At 34.6% G+C, this 12111-nt stretch overlaps 2 protein-coding genes across 2 annotated transcripts; both read left to right on the plus strand.

Moving 5' to 3' along the window:
• The first annotated feature begins 2392 nt into the window (after window positions 1–2392).
• LOC111886567 (uncharacterized) lies at window positions 2393–4906 on the plus strand. Its single transcript, XM_023882819.3, has 3 exons — window positions 2393–2533; window positions 4156–4285; window positions 4765–4906. The coding sequence occupies exons 1-3, from the start codon at window positions 2414–2416 to the stop codon at window positions 4782–4784; spliced, it is 270 nt and encodes an 89-aa protein (XP_023738587.1). The 5' UTR covers window positions 2393–2413; the 3' UTR covers window positions 4785–4906.
• Window positions 4826–6044, plus strand: LOC111886556 (probable UDP-arabinopyranose mutase 5). Its single transcript, XM_023882814.3, has one exon. The coding sequence runs from the start codon at window positions 4826–4828 to the stop codon at window positions 5876–5878; it is 1053 nt and encodes a 350-aa protein (XP_023738582.1). The 3' UTR covers window positions 5879–6044.
• The last annotated feature ends 6067 nt before the right edge of the window (window positions 6045–12111 follow it).

Raw genomic sequence — 12111 nt, forward strand, 5'->3', positions numbered from 1 at the left:
ATGTGTCACGATTTACCAATAGTTATTGTCAATGTAATTTCTATTTCGGTAATAATAGAAGATTATATTTGTACTGTTCGATGTATATTCAATAATCAATAATCGTGATCACTGATTTATTCGCGCACCTCGACATTGCGACCAACGACTGGAAATGTGACATGTGCTGGTTATATTCTTATTTTAGCTTAATTGTTTAGTATGGTTTCATGTTGAATTGTTATTGTTAGTTTAATGTATTGCTACGTTATGAGATATTTAAGTGTCAATATTAAATATCAATTTTTCATAGAAGTCTCCACTCCCTTCATGATATATATATATATATATATATATATATATATATATATATATATATATATATATATATATATATATATATATATATATATATATATATATATATATATATAAAATCCTTTAAACATGATATATTCCATGCTGGGATGTACTTATCGGCTGTCCATTATAGGGTTTTATTATATCAACGAATAACGTTAATTTCTATTAACAAATAAATGAAAATATTTTTAAAAAAGTGATATCAATAGATGGTGCATCTTCATCCAAAAATGCCTCTAATGACGAAAGTGAATTAAAACAAGAACATTCTCTTACTAGATCGGGATATACACGTTATATTTCTTATTGCAAAACATTATCGCATTTGGTTGGTATGCTTTCTTCTGTTACTAGTTGTGAGATCCGTGTATTACACGGGTTTAATAAAAATAAAAATTTAATATCAATATTTAAACATTAAATATTTTATAAAATAATATTTTTACATATCATAATGTAATCTTTTCAAACATTTATAAAAAAATCAAATCTTCTTTAGAGCATTTATGAGAATTTATTATCAAATTAATAGAATGATTCTCTTTCCTTATTTGAAATTTTATTTTAAAAAATGGAAATTCTCAAAAAATGACAAGTGGAAAATAATAATTCTAAAACTCTCACAAAATTACATGTGGCAAAACTCTTGAGAAATTGACAAGTGGCAAAAAAACCTTTATTTATTAGAGAGGATTGTTGTGCTTAATAAGTTAACGATGACTTTATAGTCAGTCAACGTCAAGCAAGTGATATGCAATATATTTTCGATCCTTTCATTTCGTGTTCCATTGTAGTTGATGCTGATAATTTGAGGGATCACAAACATATTGTCATAAGCTCTACAAAACAATGATCAAGATATCATTGAGTGTTATAAGTTTGATGAAATCAATTATAACAACGATTAAAAAATATGAGAAATGATGGTTTGATGCACTTATGTTGGGTATCACCTTTTTTGTGAGAATAATTACATTCAAATGTTAAACATGGAGAAAGTTTATGTTAATCCAAGAAATCAAATGCAACATAACAATATATCCAATCAACATCATTTTGACTTTTTTTAAATAAAGTTTTGGATATGCAAATTTAAAAGTTCGGTTTTGTAAGGTAAGTTCTTGATTGCTTATTTGTATGACAGATTTGAATCCACATGATTCATTTTACGACTTTAACCCATCAAAGTTATGAAATTTCATTGATTTCTAACCACACAATTTTAGTTATAAAGATAAGATAAAATAATCTACATGAACTTTTGGTTTACTCCACTATGCAACAAGACATAAGATTTGTTACTTTGAATAGTACATCGGACATTGCTATATTGTTGGTGGAAACCAAGATGCATAATTTATTTTCGTTGATTTATCGGTTAGTGAAGTGATCATTGTTATTGCTTTTGCCGATTGTAGCCGTAACCATGAAGATATGTTTTTCTGCGATGAAGTTTTTAAAGTCAGATTTGTAGAATCGAATTTCGGATGAATTTGTTAAATGATTTTGGAATTTGCACGATTGAAAGAGAAATTTTTTCAAGGTTATAGATAAAAATATTATCATTCATTTCCGAGTTATGTGGCATTGTAGATTTTAATCATATAATGACATGTAATTGAGGTTTTTATTGTTATTCTACATGTTATTACTTAATTTTTTTTTTATTATTTTATACGGTCAATAATTAACTATCCGTTCCACATAATTTAATTTTAGGGATGAATCCCCTTGAGTCAGAGTCAGATAAGAGTATCATTAACCAAATACATAATTATTTATAACAATTTTTTTTTTTTTTAAAAAATTCTAACTTTCCCGTTTTTATCATTTTTGACTTTTTGCGACTTTTCTTCACATAATCACAAGATAATTGATTTATTTCATTATTTGTTAAATGCCAAGACCTCAAGGAGGGATAATATATAGTAAGCCGGTTATCGAATAGGCGGCGACGTATATAGAATTGGGGAAATTTGGAAATAAAAGAAAATTGAAGAGTGGGAAATACGAAAACGGAAAATCGAGAGAAATTATAGCATCGAGAAGAGAAATCTTAACGAATGAATGAATGAGCCATCGCTGCCCACCTTCCCTCCTTTCTCTCGCCATTGATGCTGCTCTTTTCAATCTCCACAACATCTCCGATCTCTCTTTCCTTCCTGAACACATTCTCATCGACCTCTTCCTGGTACAAATCATTTTCACCCAAATTCTCTCCGCAATTATAGTTTTCGTTATTTTGTACAATCTGTTTATTGATTTATAGTTTTCCTAATCATCGCCTTGATTTTATTGATCGCTTTCGATTTTTTTTTCTTAGTTTGATTCCTGTTGTCATTCTATTTGTATTAGTTTGTGTTCTTTTTTATGATCAAAGCATTAGTTTTAAGCCACAATTAATTAGAAAAAACGGTGGTGTACGAATCGAGAATTCAGATGAATTTATCATTGACCTAATATGTGAAAACTCAGATTGTGTAATAGCGTCGGTTTACATGTTTGTTATTTTGTTAATTGTGTTTATACATATCAATTCTAGGGGGGTCAAACTGATAGACATGGTGAGAATTACAAATAAGAACTTCACTACACTTCTAATTATAATTGGAACTTGAAAAGGGTTAGTAAATAGAGAAATTGATTTCAAAATGATGATCTGATCTCAATTCTCTCTACACTTCACTCTCTTTTATAGATAATTCTTGTTTTCCCCCATTATTCTCTACAATCTGGCTGTAGATTTATCTCTTTTTGAATCATAGCCTAATATATGACCAAGTTGATTGATTGCTTCCGATCTTTCTTTTATTAAAATTTGATTTTTCTTGTTACTCTCTTCATATCAAAATGGTAGTTTTAGGGTAAAATTGATTTTTCTTGTTGTATGAATCAAGATTTAAGATGAACTGATCCTTGAACTAATTGTATGAAAACTACTCCTTGAGGTTCTTTTATCCAGAGGGTATATAGGAAGGCCCTTTTTTAGTGTTGGATGCATGGTGCTTAAAAAAGCATTTGAGAAAAATAAAGGTTACATATTTGGAAATTGAAGGAAGCAAATATGTGGCTTAATGGGGAAAGCCTTAATTTCCTTATCTGTTAAGTGTTAAGTTGTCTTTTCTGCAGTAGAAAATGACTTAATGGAATAAGCCAAAAAACCTGGCTTAATGTATTAAGACACCAACTTTCTACCTATTTTCCCTTCTTTTTTCTCCCATTTTCTCTCATGTTAAAATTGATGAATATTAAGTTGTGAAAATCATTTGTAAGAATGTAAGGGTTAATTGGTCATTTAGTCTCATTCAGACAAATCATACAGGTTATTCACTTTAAAATAAGCAGAGTTTTTGTTTATAATAATTAGGGGTTTAGCTAGTTTAGAATTGGTTTTGTGAGCTATCTATTCATTAATGAGGTTTATAAGCTGTTATTTTGCCTTTTAATAGTGTCTTGTGCTCAAACTTCATGTAATCCTCAAGATTGATTGGTAGATTATTGACTGAATATTTTGAGATCTTTTTCTTTCACTTGATGAATTAATTGGAAAATGAGTCAAATGACTTAATATGGTAAGATACATATGAATATCACATTGTTTTTGTTTTTTATTTAACACAATTTAAGTAACATTGTTGAACCAATTGTAAACTACCTAAAACACCCTTCAATAAAGACAAAATACAAGACTCTTATGGAGTATAGACCATAAGCAACATCGCAAATATTGCATTTTTTTTAAAATAAAGATCACTCTTTCTCTCTTGGTAATTTTGGATTATTTTGTTGCTATTAAAATTTGATATTTTTCAGAGAACCCTAAAGGCCGGGAAACTAAACCCTAGGATTTTGAAGGTTTTTGTTGCAACTGGAAACGAAGAAATCCTTTCAATGATTCGAGCACTTAATATACAACTTGTTCTCACCCCTATCCTCCCTACTAGTAAGTTATATCTGTATACTGTGTTTGACATATACTGCATTGGAATCACAACACAACCTATACAATAAAACAATGTATACTTTATTGGGATCACAACACAACAAACATTATACACTATATTGGGATCACAACACAATCTACACAACATTTTATACTTTGTTTGACATATGTTGTACGCGGATCAAACACAACCTACACAACAGTATTACAACATTATATACTGTGTTTGACATATACTATATTGAAATCACAACACAACCTACATAACACTGAATACTGTGTTTGACATATACTATATTGGGATCACAACCCAACCTACACAATAACTTTATATACTGTGTTTGACATATAGGGTAGTGGGAGCGCAAAACAACCTACACAATAAAAAAAACAACAATAAATTAATTTTTAATTATTTGTATCTATTTATTGTTTATAATATTATGTGCTTTTAACCTTTTGTAATTTTGTTTTGACAGGATGTTCGGACAAGTTCTAATTAAAACAATTAATTAATTTTTAATTAAATTTATCAAAAACATGTCTCAAGTAACCATAGACACCAACGAAATCGACATCGTAATCGCCGCTTTCCATTCCGACCTCACCTCCTTCCTCGAATCATGGCGTCCAATCTTTTCCCGATTCCATTTGATCATCATCCAAGATCCCGACCTCAAACAAGACCTAAAAATCCCAAAAGGATTCGACATCAACATCTACACCAAATCCGACATCGACAAACTAATCACCCCTTCCAATTCCGCCATTTTCTCCGGCTACTCCTCCCGCTACTTCGGCTACCTAATCTCAAAACGCAAATACATCGTCTCAATCGACGACGACTGCGTTCCCGCCAAAGACAACAACGACGAGTTAGTCGACATCGTGACGCAACACATCGTGAATCTCAAAACCCCTGCGACTCCTTTCTTCTTCAACACGCTTTACGATCCGTACAGAAACGGGTCGGATTTCGTCCGAGGGTATCCGTTTAGCTTACGGAGCGGCGTCCCTTGCGTACTGTCGTGTGGTCTCTGGCTTAACCTCGCCGATTACGACGCGCCGACGCAAGCCTTAAAGCCGGAGTCGAGAAATCTCCGGTATGTGGATGCGGTTATGACGGTGCCGAGGAAGGCGATGATGCCGATGAGCGGGATTAACATTGCGTTTGATCGGGAGATTCTCGGGCCGGCGTTGTTGCCGGGGTTGAAGCTTGCGAAGGAAGGGAAGTTCCGGTGGGAGACGATGGAGGATGTGTGGTGTGGGTTGGTGGTGAAGGCGGTGTGTGATCATCTCCGGTTGGGGGTGAAGAGTGGTGTGCCGTATGTGTGGCGGAATGAGAGAGGAAGTGCGATTGATAGTTTGAAGAAGGAGTGGGAAGGGGTTAAGTTGATGGAGGAGTTGGTGCCGTTTTTTCAGACGGTGGAGTTCTCGGAGGGGTGTGTGACGGCGGAAGGGTGTGTGATGGAGATGGCGGCGGCGATTGAGAAAGAGTTGGGTGGGAAGCATCCGGAGGTGGCGAATGCGGCGGAGAAGATGGTGGAGTGGGTGAAGTTGTGGAAGGAGGTGGAATCGGGGGTTTTGGGTTGAGAGGTATTTTGTTTTGGTAATAGTATTAATGAAAGTGAAATGGATAGAGGATGATTTGAAAATAAATAATGTCCTTAATTTATTTTGTTATTGTTATGATGTGTATTTGATATTTGAATTAGTATATTTGTTGGTTATTCAAATGTAAAGGCATGTTTGTTTTGTTTTTTTTTAATTAAGTTAAAAAAAGCTATTTAGTTGTTTAAATTAAGTATTTCTTAAGCAATTAAGTAAAAAAAAAAAAAAATTGGGTTGGTCTGAAATGGTATGTGATCTGTTTTGATCAAAATATTTAAAAGAGAAACATGAAACAAAGAAAATATGAGTCGATATTTCATTATGTATAACTATACCCAAGAAATATGGGTATTGAGCCTCTCTTTCTTTATTTGTTGCATTTTATTTTCAGCATAGTAGGACTAGTTTGAGATTCAAATAGATAACTAAAAACTCACATAATTGTCCCATATTTTGAGCCTCTCTTTCTTTATTTTTTCATGTATAGTTCATATGCTTTTTTATCATGTGTAGACCTATATCCAACAAATTCTGCACAGTGACTTTGGTAAAATCATCCTTGTGCCTAATAGTTTTTTTTTGAACCAGCAAGAATTTTATAAACTTTGCAAAGTAGAAAGACACTAAGAAGACAAAAAAAAAGCATCAAGTCTTTACGATTAATGGAAATGAGAGATACACCGACTATTCCATCTCTCCTTCCCCCCACCCCTACCCTATGCTTAAGCCATGCGAGCACCAAAGATACAACATTATCAAATATAAATGCACAAGTGAAGATCTTTTCCTGTTAAGAATTAAGTCGATTTTTGCCTTTTATATCTATCGGCTAAGAGTAAGCAACTGAAACAGTTTCACCCAAACTGTGATGTCGATTGTTATTGGAGTTTCCGGTCTTCAATATTACAATGTAAGGTGACTTGCACCATTTTTTTTTCAAGACTATGTTTATGACTAACAAGCTCTTGCTACAGACAAATTAAAGAATTAGAGCATTGACAATCCATACAAAAAAAAAAACTTACAATTCATACTCATGTACAGAGAATCATAGAGTCATACGCACACACAGAGAATCAATATGTTCAATCCATCAAAACTTTAAACTTTGACAATTCATTTGCATAGCAATGACGGTGCTTGAGAATCAGAGATTGAAAATTCATACACATAGACATGGTTTAAAGAGAATTAGATAATGAGGATCACTTACCTTTTGAGAGTGAGATGAAGAATCTGTGTGGATGAGAAAGCAAGATCGAATAAGGAAGGAGCGTCATTAGCCTTAGAATCTTTTTCCCAGCAGTATCTAAAAACTTTAATAGAAGGGTATAATGGGCAATTCAAATAAATCTCAATGGATGGATTAAAATTTACAGTGGAAAAATCAGTTCCTAAGAAATATATCGATTATTATGGTTCGGTTTTACTATTTAATTCAGTTGGTTCATCTTTTTAAAGAAATACCTTTTCTTTGTCTACATTTCATTGCGTATAATTATATCATCGTTTTTACCTCTTGACTTTTATTTGTTTTAAGATTGGTTTATGAATTTTTTCAATCATCTTATTTGATTTCATTTTAAGTCACGATAGGATTTGGAATTTAGATTTCAATAATTATATTATAAAATTGTTTGTGTACATAAAAAATACTCTTAAAAAAGCCATATATCATCAAAAAAATATTACAAAAAGTTAAAAAAATAAAAAAATATTAGAAGAAGTATATTAAAAAATTAAAATTTTTAGAAATATGTTAAAAGTTTCAAAGTATACTTATTTGATAAATATTTTTAAAATTATATCAAATTAATAAATATCTTTTTATAAATAAAACACCATTTTAATGCAAAACTCAAGAAAATATTATTAAAGTACAATCCATAATGTAATGTATCAATTTTTAGAATATAATTTTCGTTTTTAAACACATTTTTGTAAGATATATTCAGGGCAAAACCCTTTATTTGTAAACCATAGTTTAAAATCAGAGTTGCAAAAAAAGTGTCGTGAAATCTCAAATTATTAAACTGTTGATGGAGTGTGTACAGTCATGTATTTGTTTTCTCAAGAACTGTTAAAGTACCCAAAAAACATTTAATTCACAACTATAAGCATAAAACTTAGTGTATTCTCCAAAACACTCCACACAACAATAAACATATAACGCATGCACATCAGGCCTACATCACAAAGCTGGACCGCCATCAACATCAAGTTGGACCACTTTCCTTGGGTCTACACCATAAAGCTGGACCGCCCTCTGGGCCTTTAGCACAAAGTTGGACTGCCCTCTAAAGCCTACTATAATGATCTAGACTGCTCTCATTGGGCCTACAGTCATACACTGGATCGATCTCGCCTCTTGGCATTCAGCACACAGTTGGACCGCCTTAACCCAACTACAACATGTTGGCATATGCACATAACAATAACAAGTAAACACAATTAATCATAACAAAATCTTCCTTCCTAACAAATCATTACAACATATCAACATCCTAACAACACAAAGGATACATACTGCATTATAAAGTATGCTGAGAAGACTCACTTGAGCTAAACATCAGAAGCTCCACAACAATCTCAACAACAGAACCAACCACTTAAGCTACCTAAAGCAAACCGGAGCTATTTCTATGTCAAACACTCAGTTCTACCCAAGTTTGACCAAAAGCCAAACCGGTCAAAAGTCAATGGTCAATGTCAACAGTCAAAGTCAACTTAACAGGTCACCACGTAGTGGCCAACTGTTGGATGTTGTGGTTACCAAACGATAAAAGAGTCACGATGAGTCCTGCCACCATGTCGTGGGTCTTCCTTGGCCATGTTATGGTGATAGATTGAAAGCCTTTTTCTTCATTAAAAGCTTAATCCATAAAGACCAAGACTCATAACATCAGATCTGGTACCTAATAACTTCTTAATGGATAAAGTTTTGTACTTTATCTATTAGGATTGTCCAAACAATCAAGATCTAGACTTAAAGTCTCAAGTGGACCAAGAATGTATCTTTCTCAACTTAGTCCATTAACTCCAAGTCTCCAACCTTCATATCTGAATTAACATGATGTTTAGATGAATAAATTTCCAACTTTATCCATAATAATGTCACAAATTTTTAAGATCTAAACTATAATACACCAAATGACCTAAAGGACCAAGATAACTTGCATGACTTAAAAGGAAGGGAAAAGATCATAACTTACCTAGCCCATGAGATCCCTTAATTATTTTAAACTTATCAAAAGATGTTGGAGTCCACTTAACTCCAAGATCACCTATAAAATGGACTAAAAGGTCCAAAAGCTATAGATGACAAGATCTAAACAACTAAAGACTCATATATAAATTTTATACTCACAATAATCCAAAAATGAAGTGACTTTGATGGATCCAAACTGGAAACAACATTCCTTGCAACCAAAAGAACTTTATTGATCTTCAAGCTAGATCAAATCACCACCAAAAGCACTCAAAAGAGGTTCAAGGAGTGATGAGGAGCTCAAATCATGAAGAGGGAGGCTAGGGTTGCTCCCAAGGAACTCTAGATATGATGGAGGCCGAGAAAATGATCTAAAACATGAAACCTTCCCTTTAAATATGTTGAAAATCCTACAATTTATGGGCTTGGGCTGCACAACGACCACTACGTGGTGACCACCACGTCGTGGTGACCTGCTCATCACTTTGTGGTGTGGTTTTTCACCCATTTCATTCCAAATTAAAACAATCATAATTCTTCATTCTAAGACCGTTTTCAATGATCTTTATATGCACACGGAGGTATTAAAAAGACTTATAGCCCTATCTAATTACTTTACACTTAATACATATCGAACTAAAACCATTGATCCATGCAAGAAGCCCAAAATATCATTTTTCTCATTTTACCCTTTGTTTCCAAAGCACATATAACACCCTTTTTCTGCTTTCAGTAGGATTCAATATAAACCGTCATTTATAAAATTCATGTAACAACCCAAATTTTAAAAGAAAATTTTCATTTTTAGTTAATCAAACACATTTGCATAAACCATGAAATCACAAGATAATTGTTTCAAATCCACATTCATTACAACTTTATTTAAAAAAATCAGAGTGTCCCATAACATATCATTGAGAGAGAGAGAGAGAGAGCGAGTGTGTGTGTGTGCACGTCACGCCATCATGCCTTGCTCTTGCCCTTGGGCTCAGATGTACCTGAAACAAATCCATAAATGGTAAACTGAAAGCTTAGTGAGTTCCCCATAGCATACCCACACACAAACCACATACAACATATCATACCAGCTAAAATAGTTATACATAAACCATGCATACAACATATAAGGAAGCCATGGAAACCTTCCAAGGTCTTACTCCAAACGCCACGGGAAACCCCCACATGGTCTTGACTAGCCGCCACTGGAACCCCCACGCGGTCTTGGCTAATTATCGCGGGAACCCCCACACGGTCTACACAAGTCTTGCAATATCATACGGGTTAACAAATCAACATTCTAAGAATCCCCGAAAAACCTCCAAGGACTTATACTAGATACCATGGGAACCTCCACATGGTCTTAATTATGCTGCCTCAGAAACCCCCGAGGTCTTTCATACAAATGTCCTAACAACATATCACATAACCAACTATCAATCCATACAACAATAAATGGGCCGACCTTGGTACCTTAGACCCATTGGTATGGTGAGAAGACTCACCTCTGTCTGCTGAATGCGAAAGTTGCTCTCCTAACAGTCTGTAACCTCTCGTGCTGAATAATAATATTAATCAATGTTAGGACTTTACTTAATCAAAGGGAACCCAACCCCAAGTCCTTCCAAAAAGGCCCAATTATCCTTTCTTTGTTAATGGGCCCAAACTCCATGTCCAAAATCATTAATGGGCCTCTTGGCTCAATAAGACCCTACCATAACACCAATGGCCCAATACAGATACAATAGCCTACTATTCTCAGAATGCAACCAAGTCCAATAACCAAATGAGGCCGAACAGATCAAAGGCCCAAAACAGATCCAAGCCCATCTGTGATGCGTACGCTTAGCGTACCACCCTGGTACACGTAACGTACTGGGGTTCGAGGACTTACGTGCAACGTACACTGGCTTACGCCCTGCGTACAAAAAGATTAAGCACTTTTCCCATTAAGTGCTTAATACTTGATTCTTTTACGTCCAAAAGTCAGATCTAAGCTTATTAAGACGACATGGGGCATAAAGTTGGAAACTTTATGCCTTTGCATGCTTCATATGTTCCCAACACCCCCATTAAGACCTTCCTAAGGTTCTTATCCCATGCATGAGGCCAAAACATTCACCAAGACTCTATTTTTATGTTAACAAAAGACCAAGGGACCTCATATCTTTCATTTCCATCCTCTGGAGTTGCTTAACTCATAAGAGGAGGTCCAAAATCAACCAAAGGGACAAAACTAGAAAACCCTAGCTAAATCAAATGAATAAGATGGCATGCTCCAAGCTTTATACCTCCAGAAGTTTCTCAAGGTCAACTATATGCAGATTCTTGAAGCCAAATGACACTCCAAGCTTCGTTGACAACTTCTCCTCTTTGAATGAACACTAAAAAGGACCACAAAGCACTCTTAAAGCTCAAAATGCACTCAAAAATGGTATTAGGGTTTCCAGAGACGTTTGAAGGTGAAGGAGGCTGTTTATAGTGAGGCTCAAATGAGTTAAGGATGTATATATATATGTCTTAAGTCCGGAAATTGGGGTTTTAGCCCTCTGTTGCGTATGTACCCTTACGTACGCCCCACATACGCAAGGCTCCTTTGCGATCCTTCTCCCATAGTACGCTAAGCGTACCCTTAGGTACGCCCAGCGTACGAGAGGGACTATTTTTGCCAATTAATTCATTTTCAAGGGTTTCAAAGGTGTACCTGATTTGTAGTGTTACAACTCTCCCCTACTTGAACTAGACTTCATCCTCGAAGTCCGTAGTTACGAATAGATCGGGATAATGCTCCCGCATCTCCTCCTCCAGCTCCCAAGTCCATTTGGAGCCTCTTCGGTGCCGCCATTGCACCTTTACCAACTTTACCTCCTTGTTCCGAAGACCCTTCGTCTTCCTATCTAAGATGGCCACCGGCCTCTCGATGTAGTTCAGGGCCTCATCCACCTGAATATCATCTAATGAAATGACTGCAGACTCGTCAGTGACACACTTCCGAATCTAAGACACGTGG

This window comes from Lactuca sativa, chromosome 2 (genome assembly GCF_002870075.4).
Source record: "Lactuca sativa cultivar Salinas chromosome 2, Lsat_Salinas_v11, whole genome shotgun sequence".
Lineage (NCBI taxonomy): Eukaryota > Viridiplantae > Streptophyta > Magnoliopsida > Asterales > Asteraceae > Lactuca > Lactuca sativa.

Excerpts from the sequence above, each read along its gene's own strand:
- LOC111886567 (XM_023882819.3), top strand. The coding sequence starts at position 2,414 with ATGAGCCATCGCTGCCCACCTTCCCTCCTTTCTCTCGCCATTGATGCT. Across the intron at positions 2,534-4,155 it reads TTCTCATCGACCTCTTCCTG|AGAACCCTAAAGGCCGGGAA; the intron begins GTACAAATCATT and ends GATATTTTTCAG. Across the intron at positions 4,286-4,764 it reads CACCCCTATCCTCCCTACTA|GATGTTCGGACAAGTTCTAA; the intron begins GTAAGTTATATC and ends TTGTTTTGACAG.
- LOC111886556 (XM_023882814.3), top strand. The coding sequence starts at position 4,826 with ATGTCTCAAGTAACCATAGACACCAACGAAATCGACATCGTAATCGCC.